We start from the raw sequence: 23,760 nt of genomic DNA, 5'->3' as shown, positions 1-23,760 counted from the left end.
ACGACGAGAAGCACAAGTGCGGCCAAGTCGTAGACGGTCCTACGAGTCGCGTGTCGATGCCTCGATTGTCGCAAGCGCAATGCTCGTTGCCTTCCAAACGAAGCGGTGGGAAAGAAAGAATGTGAAGAGCTGTGGCAAATTCTATTCTCACTCTTATGCTCACTCCGTGACGGAGTTTGGCCAAGTTACCTTCCGATCCCGACTCTTCGGCGCGCAGGCCCGGCTGCTGCGACACTTCCACTTCTATCGGTTTCTCCGCTCGAGTTTCCTCCTCCTGCACCGTCACCTTCACCACCTTCTCCCGCGGCGGCTGTACCTTTTCGTCGACCTTGTCTTCCGTTTCAGCTACGGAAGTACATTCCATCGAGTTTCTATCGTGACGTGCTTCAAGACGCGATAGATGTCAGTACTCGTGACGTTTTAGAGAGAGAAAATTGGAACGGTGTGCGGATCCCCCGGGGGAGGAGCTCCGGTGTGCACGCAGGAAGCAATCGTACGGTATTTATCAATAAGAAGAGAGAATGAGATAAAAAGAACACGTCCAGATAGACAGAAATACTGAACATAGTATGCAAACATTTAATGTAAAACAGTCCGACGAGAGCGTGATGCTAATATCTATGTATTAGTTTAAAGAAGGAAAGGATCTCGAGAATTCGATAAAGGGGAACGTCAATTCTAATAATATAATTCCTACTTTTTCAACCTGACGATGTCTTAAATTTTCTGTTTTCGCTATTTTCGCGTCAAAATTTCAATTCTGAAACCTACATGACTCTCGTATGTACAAAATGCTTGTTGTATGAAGACGCATCTTAATGTACTTCTGCTAGGCAATATAATGAAATATGTCCATCTGGGCGTTTACTGCGTCAACGTCGATCATGTGACGTGGTTTACAAGGTCTCCTCTTTCGTTTAAGGATCGGGAAAGAGTTTCTTTCTGTACACACAGATCTATCGCACTATCAGCTAGAGGAACTATCTAGGAAATGATCTCGCGATTGAACCTCGTCGTTAAAGGCCGTCGGAGAATTTGGCAAAATATCACATCGAGGAAAAGAAAACGAAGACAAAACGGATAGGGTAATCGTGTGTCATCGTCCGCTTTGCATTCGGTACTTACTGAACAGTAGTCGAAACACGACGACTTTTACCGCTGTTGTCTCTCAAAAATTAGAGACATTCGTTGCTTATTGCTGAGACCGCTGTGTCCCGGAAAATATCACGATTTCAGCCGTCCTCGTACGATTCTCTCAAACTCTGCCAAAATTATCCCCCCGCGTTTAATCCTGGAACTGGACCCGGTCGAGATGAAGCGCGACGCGAAGATAAATGCTCGAAATAAACACGTGAAAACTCTGCGAAGATACCCCGGAGGGGAAACGTTCGGAGAGAAGATATTGATATGCATGTTGTTTAATTCTAAGCTGCATATTATTGCTACACCATCGTCGGTTCGCGTCGAAGTCGAGTTCCAGGGCTACGTTGAAGAGAAGCCAGTATACTCACTCAACACGATGACCTTGCTCTTGCTGGTGACGTAGCCCAGCGCGTTCTCGGCCCGCACCTCGTACAAGCCGCCGTCCGAACCCTTCAGCAACGTCACCGTCAGGTCGTAACTCTCTTTGCGCTGGCTGTCCCTGGTGATCTTGATCCGGGCGTCCGCCGACACTTCCTCGCCGTCCTTGTACCACTTGACCTCCGGCTCCGGCGTGGCGGACACCTCCAACGACAGTGTCAGCGTCTCGCCCTCCTTCAGCCGCTGATCCGTCAGTTTCTTCAGCAGCTTCGGCCGTGTGTTCACCGTCAGGTCCGAGCTGCTCGAGTTCTCGCCGTACTCGTTGTGCACCTTGCACGTGTAGTGGCCCTTAAGCTCGGTCTTCACTTCCTTGACGATGAGCTTGTAATTGTCGCCTTCCTCCACGCGAGTGTACTCCGTACGCTTCTCCGTGATCTCGACGTCGCCCAGGAACCATTGCACGTTCGGCTTCGGGAAGCCCTCCACCTCCACCACGAATTCGACGTTCAGGTCGCCCTCGTTCGCGGTGATGTCGCACAGTTTCGTCTTGAATCTCGGTATGCCGCGCACCTGCACGGATTTTTTTAAGTATTTTGATCAGACGACCGATGTCACAACCATTATTGCGGATAATAATGATTAGAGACCGCATGCTACTATCTCTTCTCTGAGATACAAATAATTTTCAGGCACATAATATTAACTAATTACTTGATTTTCTAATTTTGATTGGTGAAAGTTACGTTTTTACACTCTCAAGTATTATATATCATACCCTGACTCTCGTGTCGTCCGAAATCGTTCCGTGCTTGTTGACCACCTCGGCTTTGTAAACCGCCGCGTCCTCCACCGTCGCGCCGCTCACTGTGAGTATGTAATTGTTCCCGTTTTTCGTCATCTTCGCGCGATCACTCGCTTTCAAAAGTTCACCGTCCTTGTACCAATTGACGCTCGGCTCACTCTCGGAGTCCACCTCGATCAGAAGATTCAGCGTGTCGCCCTCGTTGATCACACGCGGCTCGCCCAGCTTCTTCTTGATCTTCGGCGGGCATTTGATGCCGACCTTCCAGATCTCGGTCGTCTGATTGACCTCGTTGCGCGCGACGATCGAGTAAGAGCCGCCATCAGTCACCTTCGTGTTCTTCATCACCAGCTTGTACGTGTCGCCGTTCTCCTTCATGATCTTTATACGCTCGCTCTCCGTGATCTGCTGGCCATCCTTGTACCACGTGACCTCCGGCGCCGGGGTGGCCTCCACCTGCACCACCATCGTGCCCGTATCCTCCACGAGGATCATCATATCCGACTGCTTCCTCGTGACCTTAGGCGCGGACTTGACGATCAGCTCGATCTGCGTGCTGTCCTCGCCGAGATCGTTCTTCGCCGTGATGGTGTAAACGCCCGCGTCTTTCGCGGTGACCTGCTTAATCACCAGCGAGAGCGACTCCTCGTCCTCCCAGAGGTACTTGATCCTGCCTCCGGCCGCGATCTCTTGCCCGTCCTTCGTCCACTTGATGTCCGGCTTCGGGAAACCCTTTACCTGCAGGTCTAACATCGCGGAACCGCCGATGCTCACTTCCGACTGCTTCGAATCCGTTTGCAGCTTCGGCTTTTCCGGATCCTTCAGCAGCTGATTCACCGCGCCTTGCACCGTTAACTCCGCGCTGCAGCTGATGTTACCTGCGTGAAGAAAATGCCTCGATTGAAGACACTGAAGTCACCAGCGAAATATTTCGCGTACCACATTCTTCAAGATTTTATATTAATATTTTAAATAATAATTATCATAGATTACCTGTGCTGGTTTGCGCCACGCACGTGTAAAGACCAGCATCTTCGGGCTTCACGTGCTGGAACACCAACGCCAGAGTGTCCTCGTTATCTTTGAAGAGAACCTTAAATCTCTCCTCAGGATCGAATGGCTGGCCGTCGCGCAACCAAGTGAAGTGCGGCTCAGTTCCAAGCTCGAGGAGACCTTCCGGAAGTCCGGCGAAGAGCGGCTTCTCGTCCGTCACCGTCACCTCCGCCTCGCACGTGGCTTCGCCGTAGCGGTTCATAGCTGTGCACGAATATTTGCCGGCGTCCTTCTTCTGCACGTCGGCAATCACTAGCTCATAGAATCCTTTCTCGGCGTTGTCGCGGATGATTTTCACGCGTTCGTGCTTCACGTCGATCAGCGTGCCGTCCTTGAAGCTGGAAGGAGACGTAGAATTTATTGAATATAACTGAAAACTGTCTGACTTTTTAAAGGAAAAATTCTGAAATACTGATTAAAATGAATTTTTACTAAAATATTGATGAAATGATGATAAAACGAAGTCAATTAAGAAAGATTTTCAAATACGTTTCAGCAAATTTTTATTACATTTTCAGTAAAATATTTTCACCAAGGAAGCTACAACACTCTCCTCGTGTACGATTCGAATCGAGACACTCACAACTTCATTTCAGGGTTGGGATCTCCCTTGACTTTGATCATGAAGCGCAGATAGGTGTTCTCCAAGAGCTCGGTGTCCTTCAAACGCACTAAGAAGATAGGTGCGTTCGCGTCCGCTCTTGCCTTCTTCTCCTCCGGACTCACTATAATATTTTCCGCAATAATAAACAAACTCTCTTACGTTGTACTGTTTAAATTTCTTAGAGTGAAACCTCACTCGAAAATCTGCTCGAAATTCATTTAAAGCGGCAATAAAAATACTGTCGGAATCGTAAAAATGAATTCTGATTCTATACAGGCGAATGTTTCAATTAATTTCAGTGAATCTGATTCTGTAACGAAACGTTACATACATTAGATCCATTTTTTAATTTTAACTGAAGATATTTACTCGACGATTCAGAGCAGAGAATTCACTTTGTATGAGTGAAAAATTACTCGAATTCGAATGATTCAACTGCCACTTTATTCTTCGAATGAAATTTCACAAGAAATGTAAAGTAGACAATATGAAATATCCGGGAGATATTATAAAAATTCTGACAGCACGAATGTCCAAAAGAGTCTAAAATATTTTCAAAGAGCTCTAAAATATACTCTGCTTGTTCCACGTCGTTTAGATGCCTGTAAGATGTATTTTAGACATTTGGACTATTTGGGAAATATCTAACAGACAAAAGCATGATGGATCCCTTCGCTCTGGATCGACTTACGTTTTTGAACTATCAGTTGCGCGGTACAGGTCGCTTCACCGTCCGTGTTCAACGCTCGCGCGATGTATATGCCGGAGTCGGACTCGTGAACATTCTGGATCTCGAGCTTGCAGATGTTATCGGCCAGCGTGGTGGTTACACGATCGGCCAGCTTATCCTCCATCGGCTTGTTGTCCTTCAACCACTGTATTCTGGTAGTCACGTCGGTGGTCAACATCGTGCACTCGAAGGTGGCGACTTCCCCGGCTAAAAAGGCGATTCGAAGTTAGCGTGAAAGCGATAGGACGAGTCGTGTCCCGTGAGAAGCACGTCGGCTCAGGTGTGACTGTCTTCTATTTGAGAGATTCGAAATGGACAACGTCGTCGTGCTCGAGTGATCCAAATGCGCGAATGGTGATTTGCTCTAATTATGTATAAAGATTGATACATACATGAAGATCGAATAATGCAAAACACATGTAAGAGTGCATTTCAAGTTGTGATTCACGAGATTGCGAATGCAGGTGCGACGAAGAGGCGACATTTAATGCACAAAGTAATTAACAGTGGTGTGTTATCAACGTTCGGGCAAAATTAACTGGAAAACTCGGTTCCAAACGGTTTCGCAATTCCGTCCCGTTAAAGTCGAATGTAAACTAAAACCAATGAAAATATTTTATGTTTGCAGTGTAAAAAAAGAAATTGTATCTGTAACATAAATACGAACCTTGAGAGACGGCGGGGAAAAACGGTGTCGTTGTAAATGTAGAGTTGTGAGTGTAGGGGTGGTGTCGTGAGTAACTTGGCGGTGTGAGTGAGAAAGTGTGAATGTTTAGTGTAGAAATTTACGTACAGCTGATATCTAGAGCTTAGCGGTGAAGCGTGTTCAACCAGCGACAGTAATATTTACGTCTAAAAGCAATTTACTCAGCTGGCTATAAGAGGAAAGTCTAGAGAGAGAGACAAGAAAATAGTGAACGGCGATGAACTAAGTACAAAGTCACTTTACCTATGGCGTGTATCAATGCCTTTTTTGGTCGCGTCGCTAGAACAGTAAAAATGTATCTTATGTCCTGTGATCGGTTCGAATGTGCGCGTTATGTTTTTCAACAATTTAACACTGAATCATCGAAGATACTTTCAATAAATTACGATATCCGACAAATATGTTTCGTGATAACGTAGTATACATAATTTCCTTCCACGAAAAGAAATGTATCCAGTCACAACCGGCTAGACTTTGCGAGTAACCGTGTTTGTACAGCTAAATATAATCAGTAATACTGCAAAATATCATATAAATTCAATATATACGATTAGAATAAAGAGAGATTAGTTACAAGTATAATATTAAGATCGTTAAATGTAACAGAGTGTCGACATATATTCTATCATGTACGAGATATATATCAGAAATTATGTTCGCAAATTACTTAACTGTTTTATTCTCTACTGTTTTTTTTTTTCAATATAAGAATATAAAATAAGCCAATAAAATCAATGTCTCAAAAAATTGATTTAATGTTTCTCGTTTATTGGATAATATTTCAAAATAGCAACGAGCATTACTCCCTTTCGCCAGAAAAAATGGACGATTTCTGATACATCTTATGCAAGTACGATGCATCTGACATGTCTATAAATTTCGATAAAGCTTCTACGACGCAAACTTACGTTCCACACTGCATCCCTCTATCGTATTGATAAATACGGGTTTGCCAGCGTCGCTGGTGAGAGCGATTTTAGCTGTTCGACTGTCGACGTTCGATTCCGCCGTTCCGCCGGTGATCGCGCGAGTCTCGTAGGAAGCCGCGCTTTCCGAAATTTGGCCCATGTTCTGCGACGAGGAAGACGTCCTCGTTTCCACAGCAGACGTCGCCGATTCCATGTACGAGGACACGCCATTACGACTGCTCGATACCGACGAGTACTCTAGGTGTTAGTTGGGAACCACCTTACTATTCGATATATAGTACGTTCACAAGATCCTCAATTGAAGGATTCGTAATTGTTCGCTTCATTTTGCCCGAGCGTTACGCTCGCTCAAAATAAAGCGATTTCGATTTTACTACAATAGTTTGATGAGCAATCTTGGAAATTTCGTCAAAGCAAGCGATTCAGGAAGAATCGACGGAAGGTTTCCCCATTTTCCGACTTGGCGCGTAAACATAATATGTAATATTTGCTCTATACGGGAAGAATTTTATAGCAAAAATTGAATCTTGTGATCGAGGAACACATCGACATTCCGCCCTAATTTATCGTCTTTCCGTTTCCTACGTACTATTACACCCCAATTAGGACAAATAAGAAAACATTTATGCAACTGTATGGCGAAATTTTGCACGAAACTTATGCGATTACGTGCATACATGTAAGAAAAAGTAGAACACGTAGAAATATTGAACTTCCATGAAATATTGATAAATGTTTTGCATTTAACTGTTTGCAAATAATTTAGCGCGACCATTATGAAATTATTCGTTAATTCATGATTGCTATTATCGCGCAATGTTTTCACAATCGGAGTATCTCGGGAAATGACTGGAAACTTTATTATCTTCCCTTAGGGAAATAAATTCCACCGGCTCAATCCATTTCCGCGCTATTAGGAAACACGATTAAACGCTCGACCTGGTTTCGGGTTGTTCCTCCGCCTGAAGAAGTAAATCGAAATGTTTCGACGAAACGTTGGAAACGTTAACTCGAAAGCCAGACCGAGCGTTCCTTCACATCGCCTCGGCTATCAAAGCGTGCGGTAAAATCAAAGAGAACTCGCATGAAAAAGGAAGCTATAATATTCTTTCCGTGTGCGGCGAGACAAGCTGCCAGAGCTACGGCATACACTGAATGCGATCCCTACATCTCCAGCTTCAACGAGTTGCCACAAGCGACATCGAGTATTCCATCGAGCTGCCGGTGCTCTTACCTTCCACTACCTTCGACGAGGCGCTGTACCGACTCGCGGAGTATCTTCGGGACATGTCTGCCGTCTCTTCCTCGACCTTGCTCTTCTTCGCTTCCTCGACCTTGGCTTTCTTCACTTCCTCGACCCTGGTCTTCTTCGCTTCCGAGGACGCGCTATCCACCGGGTCCTTCCTCTTCTCCGCGAATTTCGCGGGCTCCTTTGTCGGATCTACCGCTCTCGGCGAACCGACTGGGCTCGTCTTCGCTTCTTCCGCCGGATTGCCGGTCGGCACCTTCGACGGATCGACCTCTTCCTTCGCTGGAGGCGGTGGCTCGACCTTCACCGGCGCCGGCTTCTCGTCGCTCTTCGGCTCCTCCTTAGTTTCCGAATCCTCGGTCACCTGAAGGTCGTCCGCGGCGTGCTCGGCGAGAGCGACCAGGTCGCTGGCGTATTCGCGGATCTCCTTGAGCCAGTAGCCCTTCACGGGGTCCTTGTGAGCCACCAAAGTGATGGGGTAATTCGGAACAGCCGGATTGTGCAGCTCGAACGATCGTATGTCGTCCAGGTGATCCTTCACTTCTACTTCTGGTAGCTGAAACGGATAGGATTCGTTCTGCGTTTGTTCCTCAATCGAATTACGTTATGATGCACGATCGATACCGTGTATGTCACTCACTCGAATAATATCCTTTAGGACGAAAACGGACCTGTCCTCCGATATCCGCCTGACTTTGCATACGAGGATTCGCGCTTTAAACAGGAACAAGTATCTCTCTTTGCTTCTTCCCTCCTTATCGATAACTGTATACCATTCCTGAAAACGTGGATGCTATCGTTATTCAATCGAACGCTCTGCAATTGCAACCGTCGTGCATATCGATGTGTTGTAATTATTGTCGCTGATAGAAGAACAATCAAGAATTTGACAATTTTTGTAATTACTCAACACCAGTTCAATTATACCTACGTGCGTGAGCAATCTACCGAGTTTGTGAATATTCCCTTTATATCCTTCGATATTACTTATGAACTTATTGTCGGTCGCCCTGTGAGGGATTCCTAGCATCAACTCGAGCGCCTTCTGAAGGTCGTCGCAATTTTCGCCTAATCGGGTCGAGTACTTCACCAGCTCCTGCAAAACGGTGAGCGCATTTTTTTCAATTAATTCGTTCTCCTCCGTCGTTCGATTTTTACGTTTACGCTGAGACAGATCAACGATGCCGTCCCGGCACGCCCACGATTACGGTGAAAAATAAGGATTTGCGCAACACACGCGCGAGCATGATCGTCCTTGTGGACCGAATTAACTTGTATCGCAGCACACACTTCGATGCGCTTTTACTACCCGTCGTTTAACGCCTTGCGCTTATATATCCGCCGTCTTGTTTGCACGAAATTTTTCTTTCCAACCATATCGTGGTTCAAAAGATAATCTGCCGTGCGGACGAGTCGCATTTAGCTCTCTAAATCCGTAACGGCGCCCACACACACGCGTTTATACACGCAAACCCGAAATATTCTGCAGCGTCATTTTTCTAGCGGGTGTCCACATCTATCGGGAAACGCGTTGCGCTCTTCCACAAATTTCTCGCGTCCATCCCTTCCGTCACGCGGTTTATTGCACATCGACTTCGCCACGAAAATACTTGACACGCTGGAAGCGTACAGGAAAGCTCGCGATTGCGAGATACAAGTAGCGAATTGTGTTTTTCACACCGTGGGAAAAACGTGGGCGCTTATTTTCGCTCGCGTGTGCACCTGTTGCAAGCATACTCGAATCGAAATTTTCGTCTTAAACCTTTAATTCTACAATACAGTAGGAGCTAAGATAACAAAAATAAGATCTATTTCAATTCTAATAATAATAATAATGTAATATAATCCCTACTTTGACCTTGATGATGTCTTAAGCTTCCGTTTTCGCTGTCTTAGCGTCGTAATACTCGTATAGCGTCAAAATTTCGAATAGAGTAGCGGACTTGTTGATAACGACATGATAATACTAATAATTAGCTAATTGCTAATTAGTCTTATTAGGCATTGTATCAGATTTCGTGTTAAATCTAACCAGGAAGAATCGCTCAAAAATAATATTTATCAAAAATAGAGGGAAGATCGATTGAGATCGCCAAAATATTCGTCCGGTTACATCGTCGGTTCTAAACTTGGCGGACTTGTTGATGGCGACGGAGTTATTACTTGATGAGCTAATTATTATTAGCTAATGGCATTGTATCAGACTTCAGTCTCTAACATTAATGTTTACCCCGCTTATTTTAGAACACGTGCTTGTGCGCGTTACCGCAGCAGCGACGACGGTATGCTGCGGCGGTAATGTGTGTTAAATAATGTGTAAAGCCAAGAATGTTCAACTTGAGAATGTTTTGCATTCGCACTTTGACGACTCGAGTGTCCCGCTGCCTTCTTGTTGTCTCGTTTCTGCGGGCATTCGGCCCACATAATCATGACATTAATCTACTTGGCTTAGGTGAGCTTGTCACGATGAGTAAGCTCTGTTTAAATTTCCAAACACTTTTAATATGCCATCTCTCCAAAATCTGACTTCGTCCCTTTCCGTATATTTATTTTCCCTACGAAGGAAATTTCATACCGAAAATATTATTACAGAATTTCGTAACTGAAGAACATATCGACGCTGAATTTGTTATCCTTCCGTTTCGTAAATATTCGTATTTCGTGTTCTGTATTTTTGTATTTTAGGACTAGTGAGCGCAAAGTTCACTGTTGAAAAATTTATACCATATTCCCTGGGAAAATAAAGTCTTCTGACAGTTTATTCTTACATTATTAAAAAATATGATATAATTGAAGAGAATTTAGATGAAAAAAGCTGTAATCTTTCGTATCTAATAGGAGAATTTGTTCTTACGGAGGAAACACATTGAAATGCTGCCTCTTGTTATCCTTTGGTTTCATACATGCTACTTATATTTTATATTTACGGAACTGAAGTCTACTATTAAAAAATGTAAAAAAAGTCTACTATTCTCTACCGTTCGCAAAAAGTCACTCTCGTCATTCGCGTCGGAATATTACGGCGGATATCGTATTCCTTTGTAAATAAATAAATATCTCGACCATCTGGTGTACTTCGTAGAGTCCGGAGACGGACGTTAATCGAAAAATCTCGAGTTTTTCTGGTACATACATACACCGAGAGGTTTATAAACAATGCAGGTGATTCGTTAACTCTCGCGTATGTGTATTTCGAGTGAACGGGTGGCAATTATGTCGAGGAGACACGATTTCAAGGCGAAGTGGAAAGCGCTTTAGCGCCGCACGCTATTTCCGTCTGGCGCAATAAAATTCGAGCGGAAATATAGGTCAGGCTGTATGTCCGCGTACTCGGCTGTCCGGGATCGTCTCTATACGCCAATTGCGTTGGCAATTTTCTCGGCGAAAAAAAGAAAAGGTGTCAAATATGTGTACGTGTGTATTAAATCTACCTGCTTTCGCGCGCGCTGTTTCGAAGGTGGCTGTCGTCTCTTCGGTTTCAACGTTGTTGTAACGTTGGTTCAGTTTCCACCGAAACTTTCAATCCGGTTCCATTTCTCACCTTTGCGGTGTAGAATCAAATTTAAGTCGGTGGAAGTACGACTAATTTTCTTTAATACTCTTCTTTACTCTATTTCCAATAAAAGCACTATATTCGGCCAGTTCCGTAGCAGAACTGGATTGTAGGCTTCGGTAGAAACCTTCTACTAGAAACTCTCAACCACTGATGTAACGTTAGTGTTGGTTACTATCTACCGGGATTACCTGCGTTTCTGCGAATAAAAAGTCGGCCGACGTACCTTCAGTAGGAGCTGGTAGTCGTTTATACGTTGTATCGGGAGCTTCAAATGTTCCGATATGCTCTTGTCGTCGCCCAGAGTCTGGCTCAACTCCTGCAAGAAACGAAATGATGGCGCGAGTGATCAGTATGTCCACTTTCGTCAACCACTCGTCGGGAACATTGTCACTGATGATTATTTTAATTGGCAATTCTTTCTCATTCTTTTTTCTTTCTCCTTAGTTCTCCCTAATTCAACGGAGAACCCCTGATCGCGCGTACGTCGAAGATTATGAAAATTATATTTCAAGGATATGAGATACGCAACGGGAAAGGGTGCAAATTTTGTGACGGGGACTTTTCCAACTGCAAGATCCGGCAATTTTAGCGAATCGCACGGGAGGAGATCTTGCGATTTGAATGTTCTCCCCTCATTATTCCTTGATCTAAACCCGCGACACCTCGATTTACAACCCTTCTGCGCGACGATAAATTCAACCTGGCGCGAGTCGTAACTACCAACACGCCGCGGCGGAAATATTCCATATATGCACCCTGAAGCCGCGACTTTTTTTCCAAAAGTGGTCGGAGAGATCGACTCGCTCACCGAGGGAAACGCTAGGAAAGCGGACGGCGCGTTTTCTCGCGCTGACAAATCGAGAAACGCTTCGACAACGGTACGGATGTTCGCCGACGAACGCGTAATTCGACACCGGCGTCGGATCTCATGCGTGTGAACACGTGTATTTTTGGACGTGTGACTGGATTTTGCATGCGGTGTGTCACCCCCCGAGCGGCTGCCTCGCGGGATCCTCGCGGACGATGCTCGATGACGCGCGAGTGACGGCTCTCGCGAAGAAGGACGGTTTCCTGAGGAAGAACTCGGGGAATCGGCTCTTCCTCATCGTCGGCAATCGCGCACCTTGGCTGCGACTCGGGAACAACCCGGTCGACGGAGTCGCCTGCTCGTGTTCCTCTTAGTCGTAAACGTTCTTCGTAATCGTCGTCGCAGAGGGTGTCTCGCGCAGAGGCCGCTCGCTCGCTACAACTGGAGGAGGACTTCACGGCACCCTCGATCGTGTCGCGGATGGATTCTCTCACACACACATACACACGCGGTATGCGCGATGGTCAGCAGATTCGCGGCACTGAAGCCCGGATGAATCTCCGGGGGCGCGCTACCGCCACCGTCGCCGCGCCAGAGAGAGAGAGAAAGACACTCGGAAGACCAATACGGCCACGGCTATACTTAGACGACGCCGGACGGATTATTCGCGTGGACTGACCACACGGCCGCGCGAAAACAACACGCAGATCCGACGGGCCTACGATTTCGCCCCCGAGCTCGCCTTTTCCGCGGCTTCTCTTCGGAGGGTCCTTCTTCTTCCTGACTCTGCGACGACAATGTCGCGCAATGTCGACCCGCGATGAAAGAGTGCGCGCGGAAGTCCGTATGCACGGAGAAAGAGATTCCTTTGGGTTTAATACGATTTTTCTCGTTTTATATTATAGTAGAAAATATTAAAAGGTTTCCATGTTTCTGTGGAACAATGCTTAATATACAATGTGAACAATTTTCTTTTATTGAAAACCAAATATTAGTTCCTTTGCTTTCTTTTCTATCAAACAACATGATTTATTCTGGTGGAACCTTCCTTCCTAACCGTGCATCCCAGACAGCACAAGCTTCCAAGCTGTCTGGGATCGTTCAATATACTTGTTTCGCGTTAACTTAGTTGCATCATCAGGAGATTTAAAAAATATGTCCATATTTCACTGAATACTTTTCTTTCGTTTCTTTAGATCAACTTCAAATGAAATAAAACGAATCCGGGATACGGGATTGTTGAAATTCGACTCATCTTCGCTGAGGAATCGCGACTTGAGGAATGCGCTGATATATGAACGGATATATCCGCTTCTGATGCAAACGGATTAAATGCAGAAGATGATTGTAAAGACGAGGCGGTCGAGAGAAGCGGTTCTCGCGTTACGTTGCGACTTTGAATCTTCTTGAGACTGCGTTCTCGCATGGTCCTTGATCGAAGATCACTTCTCGAAGAGGAAGCTCGAGATATCAAACGGATATATTACGAATGTTCAGGAGAATGCTCTCCAATAGCATGCATCTCGATACTATCGGTCGTAGGTAAGAGAGAACGAAAGATGTTCCGTCCGTTAAGAATAAACTCAGCTATTTTAAGGGCTGGACAGACGCCCGCGTATCCCCGCCCGTTATATAATTACATCATTTTCTCCAATCCATAGCGCCGTGGCGATCGAACATGGAATCGCGCTGGACGTTTGCGATGCGTACGTCGCATCGAATTACAAATTAATCGGTACTCGTCGAAATATAATTCAAATACCCGCTCATTTAAAGCAACCAATCACCAATTTGGACAATCTAAAATCAATTGAGCAATTCGGAAAAAATTTAATTTTTGAAAAACATAATATTAATTAATATTGTTATTGCGGTAGACTACTTATTGTGGTAGATTAGAATATTCTTATTGTGGAACGATATTTCTTTGCAGATTTATTTTATATATAACGAATATTTACTTTTCTTTAATATATTTAATGTGACTTTTATATTAATTTTATATTCTTACATTAATTTTACTAAACATTTTTATGTTAATTTTATCGTCAGCTTGGATAATTATAATTAGCAATCATATAATATTAAACGCGTTCCACACGAAATTATTTGAGTATATTTACGTTTACACACGGTTGGCACAACGTAACTATTTGATTTTGCTTCTGTTTGCGAGCGATCGTATCTTCGCGTATTTTTAGAAAGACGAGATATTAGTTCGTACCATAACACAGTCTGGATATTTACATCGTTAACCCTAACCCGTCGCATGCTTTAAACTCACGATACAGATGTTACTCGGTTGAAAATTGATTTTCGCCCCCTGAGTCCTTTAAAATCTCACTAATCAATCGAAATTGAATTCTTACCTCGAAGTATTCGCGTACTTCATCATTCGTCTGGAGAAATTCCTGAGCGGCGGGCTCGTCCCTGCAGTACGCCACGTGCTTGTCAAAATCTCTTTCCTGGAATAGAATGACGTTTTAATGCGATTAATAATTCCATCCCGATCGTCAGCTGTTACAACATTACATTTCTTCCTCGACAAAGCGGGACATTTATCCGCGAAGACGATCATTCTTCGCATTACGTATATCTTCACAGATATAACAAACATCGAAGAATACCTCGCACCGTTTTATTATCTTTTTTTTTTGAAAAATTGAAATTTTGAAAATGGAGATGCATCGTTGAACCTTACATCTCACAGACAGCTCTCGTGTCTTGCCATTTTTGACCAGGTCTTTGAATGAAAGTACACATTTGATAAAGCCACAGTCGGATAGCACACGTCTGATCAATCACTTGTTTGTGTCACTGTGAATAAATCGTCTTTTCGTTGCAACAGATTGGCATTGCTTTTCTAAATTTTGAATGAGCGATCGCACACGTGCGGCCAAAGCGGTGCGAAATTTCCATCGATGCCTGCAACATAACATTACTGTATCATTACTTGCAACAACGAGAGGCGAATGAATTCGCCTTGCTTAACATTACTCTAATTCACTAACGTCATTACACTTCAGTAATAGAAAGTAATGGCGATGAGCGCTTACCAGTCTCAAGAAAGTTTTGCCGAGCATACGTGGCTGATCCGCATAGTACTTGACACCCTCGATCAACACCCTGCCGAACGATCTAAGTAAGGCCGGAATTAATTATCATGCCAAAATCACACCACGCCTAACATGCTAACGGAGGACGTTTGCGTCATCTTTCAGAGAGTGCGATACGGTAAGTTGCAAGAGGTCATAGATACCAGGGGCACTGGCACTTCGGTTATCGATATTATTCACTGTATTATACACGGGGACGGGGACGTCTTACGACGAAGAAATTAAAATCTGGTTTAATAATTTCGAAATGAATGAAACAGCAAGAATATCACGACGAGCTCCGACGACGTTCGAAGAGTTCGGTCGAGTTAGTAATAATAGTCAGAACACAATTACGACTACAATTCTCTGCTTTACTCTTTCTACTTGGTAGATCGACAATATGATATATTGTGAATACAATGGAACACAGAATTTTCGTACAGCGACCGTTAAGGTAACGTTTGCTTCAAGCTTTACCCCAACATTTTCTAGCTAGATTGGATTTGTTACGTTTGTGAAACATTATTCGTGTCTAATATTATTATGTGAGGGCGTTGTAATGTCAAGTCTTTCTAGACACAAGCGATGGTTTAGATATCAATTAATCGATATTAATTTCATGGGGCACATGTACAAAGAAGCACACCACCACACAAAATGTCTTTCGGCATTGAACTTACATCTTGCACATCGTACTCCGCTACAAGCGAGAGAATCGTATGTGTGTGCGTGTGTGTGTGTGCGGGGCGAATTGTTTGCGAATATTATGTGTGATATACGTCGACGTATGTGCGATACAATTTCTTTACCGAGTAGAGAGAACTGATCAAATTTACCAAAGCAATTTTAATACCTAACGAATTACGAAAAAGAATCTAAATCTCAATTTGTTAAGATTAAATTTAACGTAAGTGATATTTGCATGAATAATAATCACGCAAGTGTGATATACAGCGAAAAGATGAAATCACTATTGTTCAACAAAGTCAGCGTCTGAATTAAAGGGACGCGCGTTCCGGGGACTTGAATTTCCGCAAGATCGAAAGATCATCGATTGAAAGCAGCGAGTGAAAGAGTGTGTAAAATGTCCGACTTTGTACCGACTGTGAAATGTATCAATGAATGCTCGTCTGACAGTGTCGCAGTGCGCCTTTCACGTTTCGCTACCGGTGGACGTCGCCGTAATACATACGTGTTGTGAAAGTCAGCTATTTGTTTCAGATTAGTGAAAATAATTTCTTTGTTGTCTCGCACGGCTCGCGAGACGCCCGGGTTATCGAGGGGCTTCAGGTAACGTTCGACCACCAGCTGAAGATCCCTGCCGAATTCTTCCTCCGTCTCGATTAGTTCTTTCACGACCGCCCTGCAAATATAAAACAAATTAGTATAAAGTAAAAGAACTGTAGAAGCAGAATTTCTTCTAATACACACATATAATATATAAAATAGGACAGAGTATACAGAGAGAACAGAGTATGTAATATATAAATAGAACAGAGTGTCCCACAATTAACGTATATGTTAGTCTTGAGACACCCTGTATAATTGCACGGAGAGAATTTTATCGTAAAAATCACCGTAGAATTTTGTAACCGAGAAACGTATCGACATTTTGCTTTCATTTATTATCTTTCCATTTTCTATATGCCGTTTTTTTAAGGACTGAAATTTATTATTAAAAAAGTTTACTGTATTCTTTAGCAAGATTAATTCTAGTTACTATAACTGTGCTTCAAAATGATTCATTCGGGAGATTTCAAACTAAATAGATACGTACTCTCGTCGATAATGAGAATCCTCCGGCCGGTGAGGCACAGCTGAACTTTCCTCACTGAGTGACGTTTGCATTAAAATCGACACGGGCAACCATCCCTGCCTTCCGTCGGATGTACGGACGTATACCCTATAAAATAATAACTATCGTTAGATATAGAAATTTGCATTTTATTATAAATTAAAATTGCGTAAGATTACAAATTTTTATCTAAAATTGTACAAATATTATAAAGAGATTTTACAAATCTACATTTCCACTGAACCTTTCTTCTCTACCGAGAATCACCTTGCCAAAGAAAGAGAGAGAGAAAATCAAGAGATCAAATGTTCATATATTATGTGAGAGTTTAATTATTAGATTTAGCGAGAGAGTTTTGACACGTTCGTCGCTATACGCCGAGTTGGATTCGGCCAGCCGCGAAATCAAATCCGATCGAATACGATCGAAAGGGGTGATATAGATAGACATTCGAGTGCGTGGGAGTCGCACGGTTATATTCATTCGAAATGACTAAGGCTGCGTGCCATCTTGTCATCGAAGTCATCGTCCATTCACAGAACGCAAAATCCGCTGGCGATGTGTTCGAATTGCTGCACACGACGAGCTTCATCCTCCGAAACGTCCTCCTCATACCTTCACGCAACGTTTACATTTTCGCAGATACAAGTTGTATCATTGGAGAGACAAGAACCTCGTAAATTCGGGCATTACTCTAAAAATACCGAAATGCAAACATAATCGACCCAACGATGTTTCTTCCGCGATTATAAACGCGCCAAGAACTTGTGCTTGCCGTTGTTTTCTACGATTTGCGAAGATCCAGTCTATTTTTGCGCGTATATCGACCCCACATTGATGAAGCGCCGTTAAAGACCGTTTAGTCCTGGTAAATTTTTTTAAGCCTCAGCATAACATAGCTGATATCGGTTTATGATAATGTTTCAAGTTTTGTCTCAAGTGATGCATAATGACTATCTTGTGTCTGGAATCTTAAACTAAAACTGATAAATATCAAACATTTTCATAAAACTATATTTCTGTAGTTATCATCTACGCTGATTTGACACAAAATTTACTGATACCAAGTTGTTAAATAATTAAACGCTGTATCACCCGTACGGCTGACGGTCTTTATTCTTATCTCGTCGGTGAGCTACGATCCGATTACGAAGATCAAAATTGGCAATCGAAATTCGCTTCTGAATAACAAAAGTCGAAGGACACCTCGCCGGATTCTCATCGACTCACATTAACGAGACACGACCGCTTCCAAGCTGCCGATTATGAATTCAGCTCCTCGTTAATAAGACGTTTCCTCGACACTGAGACGACATTCTTTTCAACAATAATTCACGCGCTATCGGTTTTACGGGCAGCCTGGCCGGTCGCCAATCACGCGGAGATACGCGCGGAGATATTATCGCCCCGGACGTTTATAAATGCTTAATCTCATTAGCGTCATCGTAATTCAGCGGTGCTGAATTTATTCCGGATCCGCGCAAGTCCAAATTTGCGCTCAATGAGACTGACAGCGTAATCGCGGATTCAGCATCTCAGCCTTGTCTGAGCACAATGCGCGCGAAACGCGGAAACGCGTTCGCTGCAAACACATGCCGTCGAAGTGCGAGGATTGTGGCCTTTGAAGACGTAACTTCGAGGCTTCAGCTTACTAAAATTCGAAAGTTCCTTCGAAGCTTTGAGTCCTTCCGAAGCTTCGAAATTATTGAAGATTAATAGCCCAAGGTCCAACGCGAGTTGGCATGAATATCCGAATATATCCGAAGATGCTGTGATGTGGGATTACCCGAAGCGCTTTTTCTTTTCTGATACCCCTTGTTAATCACTGATATATCCCTTTCCTCCTCCCTCGTAGAATTTTCCGTCCAGATATTCATATTTCGACGTAGTTGCGATAGCAATAAAATTTAGTTAGCAAAATCAAATTATTTTACTGTATATCCATATATCCAGCAAAGAGCGATTAATAACTCTTAACAAACTTCTCTGCTATCCAAACAAATTTCTTTTGCTGCCACTGTATTAACAAAACAACTTGCTGTTGTAGCAGAATTTTTCTCCTCGTGCGCGAATTCCTCGCGGACGGCGCTTTTGGCCAAAGCTGTATGCGATTCCGTGTGGTCTCATGCCGTAGTCTTCGACGAACTATGCGTTAAATCTGGAAAACGTCCTCGTCATACGTTACGGCCACTCCGCGTTTGTTAGTTCGTCGTTAATGCAGCGCGGCTCGCATGACTCGTTTCACTGTGTGTGCTTCGCACGCAAATTTAGATGATGCCTTTCGGGAGCGATGAATCAGACGTCCGTCTGCTGGCTTCCCCATCGGCCGTTTCTTTTCCGTCTCGTGGTGACCAGCGATTACGATTCATAATTATCGGAATGTCCGGAACGTGTGCACTACTGACGGTACAACTGGACATTAATCGCTCACGCAGTAATTTGGCAGATCCGCTCGGCGGATGTTGTCACCACGAGACACAAGTCGCTTCAAGTATCGCAATTTTCATCAAGTTATAATTGTCCATCTCGCAAAATATCGATTATTTATCGATAATAATTATAATTATGCCAAGTTGCACACAAGAGTGCACACAAATACTGCTTAATATTTTAGGAGTTGATTTCTTTTTTATGAAAAAAATTCACATATATGAACATATATTCATTTATTCATAAAATGATATAAAAATTAACTATTAAAATATCAGGCGGTATCTAAGAAACATTCTGTATTATATTATTTATTTGCTATGACATAACATAAAAATTTGCTGTTCCTTTGAATTGTTTCCCTTGCGACTTTTTTCTTCATCATTTCTTCACTTCGGTGTGTTGAATTATTTTGTAGATATTAGATATCATTCTATATAAATTATTTTGACGTTAAACTTTCTAAAATATATATTTCTTTATCGTTTATACACCGATCGATCTATCAGAATCATTCATTTATGAATGACATGTGTTCAATATGTTAGAAAGTCGTCTGAAAGACGTTGCTTCGCGACGCGCGCGTCACCTCGAAGACGACCGGCGCCTTCGTCAACGTGGAGCGTTCGCCATCGTCCGTATGATCAAGGCCGGAGAAAACTGCTAACGTTCCAACAACGATGACGTTCGTCGATGTCGTATAGACGCGCACGACGACGACGAAGTCGACAGGAAGTCGACGATGACGTGTTCCTCCTCGTGAGCTCTTCAGAACTTAATGTCGCAGCCTTCATTATTCTATTTCGGGACGGTTACGGACTTTGTTACGAAAGCGCGGGATGAAATATTGTACGTCAAAGAGCTAATTTGCGCTTTCTAGGTGGTAAAATTAGCAAACGGACGACGTTGCGATCGCTCGCGGTAATTTCGGCCCGGTCGAACAATTTCCACGGGCGGGCGGGAAAGTTAAGGTTAAAAAGTGAACGACTCGCGATACGCCGACGAGAGTTCCCTACCTCTGCAGGCCCGAAGAGTCGCCCCGAGCACGCGGGTCCGTGTAATTACGACGTGGCCGAATCGCGAGTTTGTGCTTGGCGGCCGAATTGTCCAGGATGTCGCCGACCTCGACCTCCAGATCGGGATCCATCCTCGCTCTCCTACAACAACGTCAAGCATGCCGATGTAGAGAGTCGTGTCTCGGCTCCCGCCGACGTCTTAACATTGTATGGTCCGTCTTGTTAATAAACGTATTATGTATCTTCGTCCAAAATTCGTGGTGGTTATTTTCATTAATTCGTGTTAAAAACAAAACCTCCCGTTATTCTTTATCGCATGCCAACTTTGTCGCTCAAGCTCAAGGCTCAAAATGAACTTGGCATTTCGGGCGGGCGTCCCGAGGTAGCGTGAGCGCGCCATTATGAAGATTGTAAACCGTTTGGCAACATGCTTGTTAATTTCGCAGTCATAGCCATTTGCTCCGCTGATTTTATGACGTATAGCAGCGTGGTTAAGCGCGTCCGAGCGTTTTCGCGCGCAGCTTTCTCGCGCGCTGTTTTCACCTCGTCCCCTAATCCCTGCCGTTTCGCACGTTCAAAAAGAAAGAGAAAGAAGAGAGAGAGAGAGAGAGAGAGAAAGCGTAATTTATTAAGCACTTTGGGATAATTTGCCCTCAAGCAATTTCCCCACAAGCAGGAGAGAGAAAGAGAGAGAATGAAAGCGAGAGCTTACGATCGCCAACTTTCTTACATAATGCGATATCGCCATCGCACGCGTGCCGCCAGATCTTTATGGGCGTATAAATCAGCCATGAATTTTCCGTCTGTCAAGATATTCACAAATTCCGCGCGATACGCGACGACGCGACACGCCGAATGCCGATGAAACCACCGTGCGCCGCCGAAAATAGCGGGTGCGGCGGAGTGTGGTGACTCGCGCTCGCGGGGCAACGATCCTTCGCTTTATAGTTTTGATATCCGGCGATCCGCGGTAAATCGACCTCGATTCTCCCCCGTGGTGACCCTTACGGACGTTGCGACGGACGTTTAGGGCTTTCGAATTGGCCTAACCGTAAGTGAAAGACGTTAAATTTCGGCTGAAGAGCCAATCATGATATTGCTTTAAGTTGATGTACTCCAGAAGAAGATGGAAATGTAACTAGGATTCAGACTGAGTATAACTGAGATTTCAATCAATCGAATTATTTAATTCTGCTTACGATCCGATTTACCGTTAGAGAGAGAGAGAGATATCTTCTTTTAGAGTACATAAATCTAAAGCGATATCCTGTCCTTTCGGACGTCTTCAAGAGATCTTTTGAAAATTTGTTGTAAAAACCGCGCGAGCCGAAGAAATTCGTCAGACGCGCGTATGAGTCGCCATAGTCCGCACCGATGACACTTGCCGGATATCGCGCGTGTGTATAAGAGTCCCTAGCACTCAGAAGGTTAACGGTGGCGCGAAATGCCGGTTTATCATGCGTAAACAGTAGCTGCCTTCAGGCTTTCTCGCGAGATCGGCTCGGTTAATGGCGCTCCTTCGGGACGCACCTGTTTGCCATAAATGCGCACGTCCGATCAATCTGCCTCAGAGGGCTCTCGCGTTGCTTCCGCGTCTGCGAGAAGCGGGAAAACTTCACATACAAGAACCGTCGAGTGATCGGTGATAAACAGCCGGAGGACTTTATCATTATCGCGGGGAGTCGCGCTACGCTGCGGCGCGCGCGGACCGACTTGCGCGGATTATTTTCGGCCACGTGGATTTTGTCCGCCCACGAAACAGCTTCCACCCACGTGTTATGCCGAGCGCGATGCGAAGACGGCGCGATGACAATGCGCGAGATCAAGGCGCACCTCTCTCTCTCTCTCTCTCTCTCTCTTTCTCTCTTTCGCAGGTTATTCGCGCGGTCGCAAATGAAAAATTGGCTTACTTCGTAGAGCCGTCATGTTCGACGGCCTCGACGATGTCGCCGACGCTCACGGTAAATCCATCGGTGTCCGCGACGTAGTCCTTCACGACGACGTAATTTTCCGAGGATCCCTGTAACAAAAACAGCGTCAATAGAATAATCTGTGTATGTGTGTGTGGCCGAGTGTCGAAAGCTATTCTCGACCTCTTTTTTACTTGGCATACCCTCAAGTGAAACGAAATTGCACTTATTTCGGTATAGTCGGGAATTGCAAAATGGAATCAGGTCGTATCGACTGAGACTGAAATTGTTCAAAATCGCGAGTTCGTATCGTGTCGCGCCTCCACTGTGGCACGTCGCACTATAATGCTGTAATAATTATCGACATTTTGTGTGTAATAACTATTAATACGAGCCTTAGAGTCTTACGTATTTTTTCTATTATTTAATATAATTAACATCATAATATTACACTTCTCTCCCACAATACACATTTGTACGTATCTCATCTTAATCTATTTTATAAAAGAGACCACTAGTTTCCAATTTATTATCAACTCGAATTAATCGGTTTATGCGAAGCGCCAAGAGACGCGTGAATATCAACGTTCTGTGACCGTTAATATGTCCCTCTCGATCCTCCTAATACACGGAATAAAAATGCTAGATTTAAGTAAATAATTACACCGATATTCCTTAGCAAATATTTTTACTCGAATCAAATAATATTTACTAGATAAATTATCCAAATACGAGGGTGGATCAAATATAAACGAGCCTTTTTAAATTGCGCGCCCGTCGGCGGCGTGAGGGATCTGCAACGTTTAGGACAGTGAAGGGTGGTGGTCATGTGGAAGGCAGTAATAACGTTGGCGCGCCGCGTGCTTCTTACTCTCAGCAGCAATCACAATGAGCGAGAAAGAGGTACATCCCGCACTTGCACAACGTGTTATTATTATTAAGTTTCTCGGCAACGGAAATGTAAATGTTGCTGAAATTCGGCGTCATTTACTCCTACAGTTCGGGGAAAGAACCCTTTCATGGGCTCGGGTGAAGCAGCGGTGTAACGAATTTAAGAAAGGACGGGAGCGTGTTGAAAACATTGCCGCCGTCCCCGCATCACAGCGCAGAACACCGAGGCTGTTCGAGAACTCATCGAAGACGATCGGCACTTAACTGTTCTTGAAATCTTTCAGGAACTTCAGTTCGAGCTGCCTATCGGTCAAAAAGGCGCGGCATTCGAAGTGTGTTGCTTCTCCATGACAACGCCAGACCCCACGCCGCAGCAGTAACAAAACAAAAATTGGCCGATAAGCACTGGGCTGTTCTAGAACATCCACGCATGCGAGTGGCCCATATGTTTGGGCCACTCAAGGAAGCCCTTGGTGGACAGCGCTTCACAACGAACGAGGAGGTGCAACAGTTCGTGTGCAATTGGTTTGATACACGTCCGCGAACTTTTTATGATACCGGGATTAAAAAATTACCAGACCGTTGGAGGAAGTGTATAGATAAGATGGAGGACTATGTAGAAAAATAAGAAAAATGTAAATTAGAATTGATTTTGAAAAATA

The 23,760-nt window shown here is 44.2% G+C and overlaps 1 protein-coding gene across 8 annotated transcripts in view; it reads right to left on the bottom strand.

Moving 5' to 3' along the window:
- Positions 1 to 23,760, bottom strand: part of LOC106750025 (muscle M-line assembly protein unc-89-like) — a 53,889-nt gene that overhangs the window by 14,026 nt on the left and 16,103 nt on the right. For 3 of the 8 annotated variants that reach the window (XM_014630036.1, XM_014630029.1, XM_014630034.1), the window contains 18 exons: positions 22,208 to 22,317; positions 20,298 to 20,438; positions 16,834 to 16,959; positions 16,249 to 16,419; positions 15,015 to 15,096; positions 14,328 to 14,423; positions 11,374 to 11,466; positions 8,526 to 8,690; positions 8,235 to 8,372; positions 7,580 to 8,150; positions 6,325 to 6,582; positions 5,660 to 5,695; positions 4,672 to 4,917; positions 3,960 to 4,101; positions 3,317 to 3,714; positions 2,297 to 3,201; positions 1,512 to 2,091; positions 190 to 345 (listed from right to left, as the gene is read on the bottom strand). In XM_014630036.1, the coding sequence (XP_014485522.1) occupies positions 190 to 345; positions 1,512 to 2,091; positions 2,297 to 3,201; positions 3,317 to 3,714; positions 3,960 to 4,101; positions 4,672 to 4,917; positions 5,660 to 5,695; positions 6,325 to 6,582; positions 7,580 to 8,150; positions 8,235 to 8,372; positions 8,526 to 8,690; positions 11,374 to 11,466; positions 14,328 to 14,423; positions 15,015 to 15,096; positions 16,249 to 16,419; positions 16,834 to 16,959; positions 20,298 to 20,438; positions 22,208 to 22,317 (4,414 nt within the window). The remainder of the gene's footprint in view (positions 1 to 189; positions 346 to 1,511; positions 2,092 to 2,296; positions 3,202 to 3,316; positions 3,715 to 3,959; positions 4,102 to 4,671; positions 4,918 to 5,659; positions 5,696 to 6,324; positions 6,583 to 7,579; positions 8,151 to 8,234; positions 8,373 to 8,525; positions 8,691 to 11,373; positions 11,467 to 14,327; positions 14,424 to 15,014; positions 15,097 to 16,248; positions 16,420 to 16,833; positions 16,960 to 20,297; positions 20,439 to 22,207; positions 22,318 to 23,760) is intronic. The other 5 variants (XM_014630031.1, XM_014630035.1, XM_014630032.1 and 2 more) reach the window with 5 other exon arrangements.

The sequence above is a fragment of the Dinoponera quadriceps genome, unplaced genomic scaffold (genome assembly GCF_001313825.1).
Source record: "Dinoponera quadriceps isolate SergipeBrazil2010 unplaced genomic scaffold, ASM131382v1 scaffold4444, whole genome shotgun sequence".
Classification (NCBI taxonomy): Eukaryota; Metazoa; Arthropoda; class Insecta; order Hymenoptera; family Formicidae; genus Dinoponera; species Dinoponera quadriceps.
The sequence above is the reverse complement of the archived record's forward strand: the minus strand, read 5'-3'. Positions and strand labels throughout refer to the sequence as shown.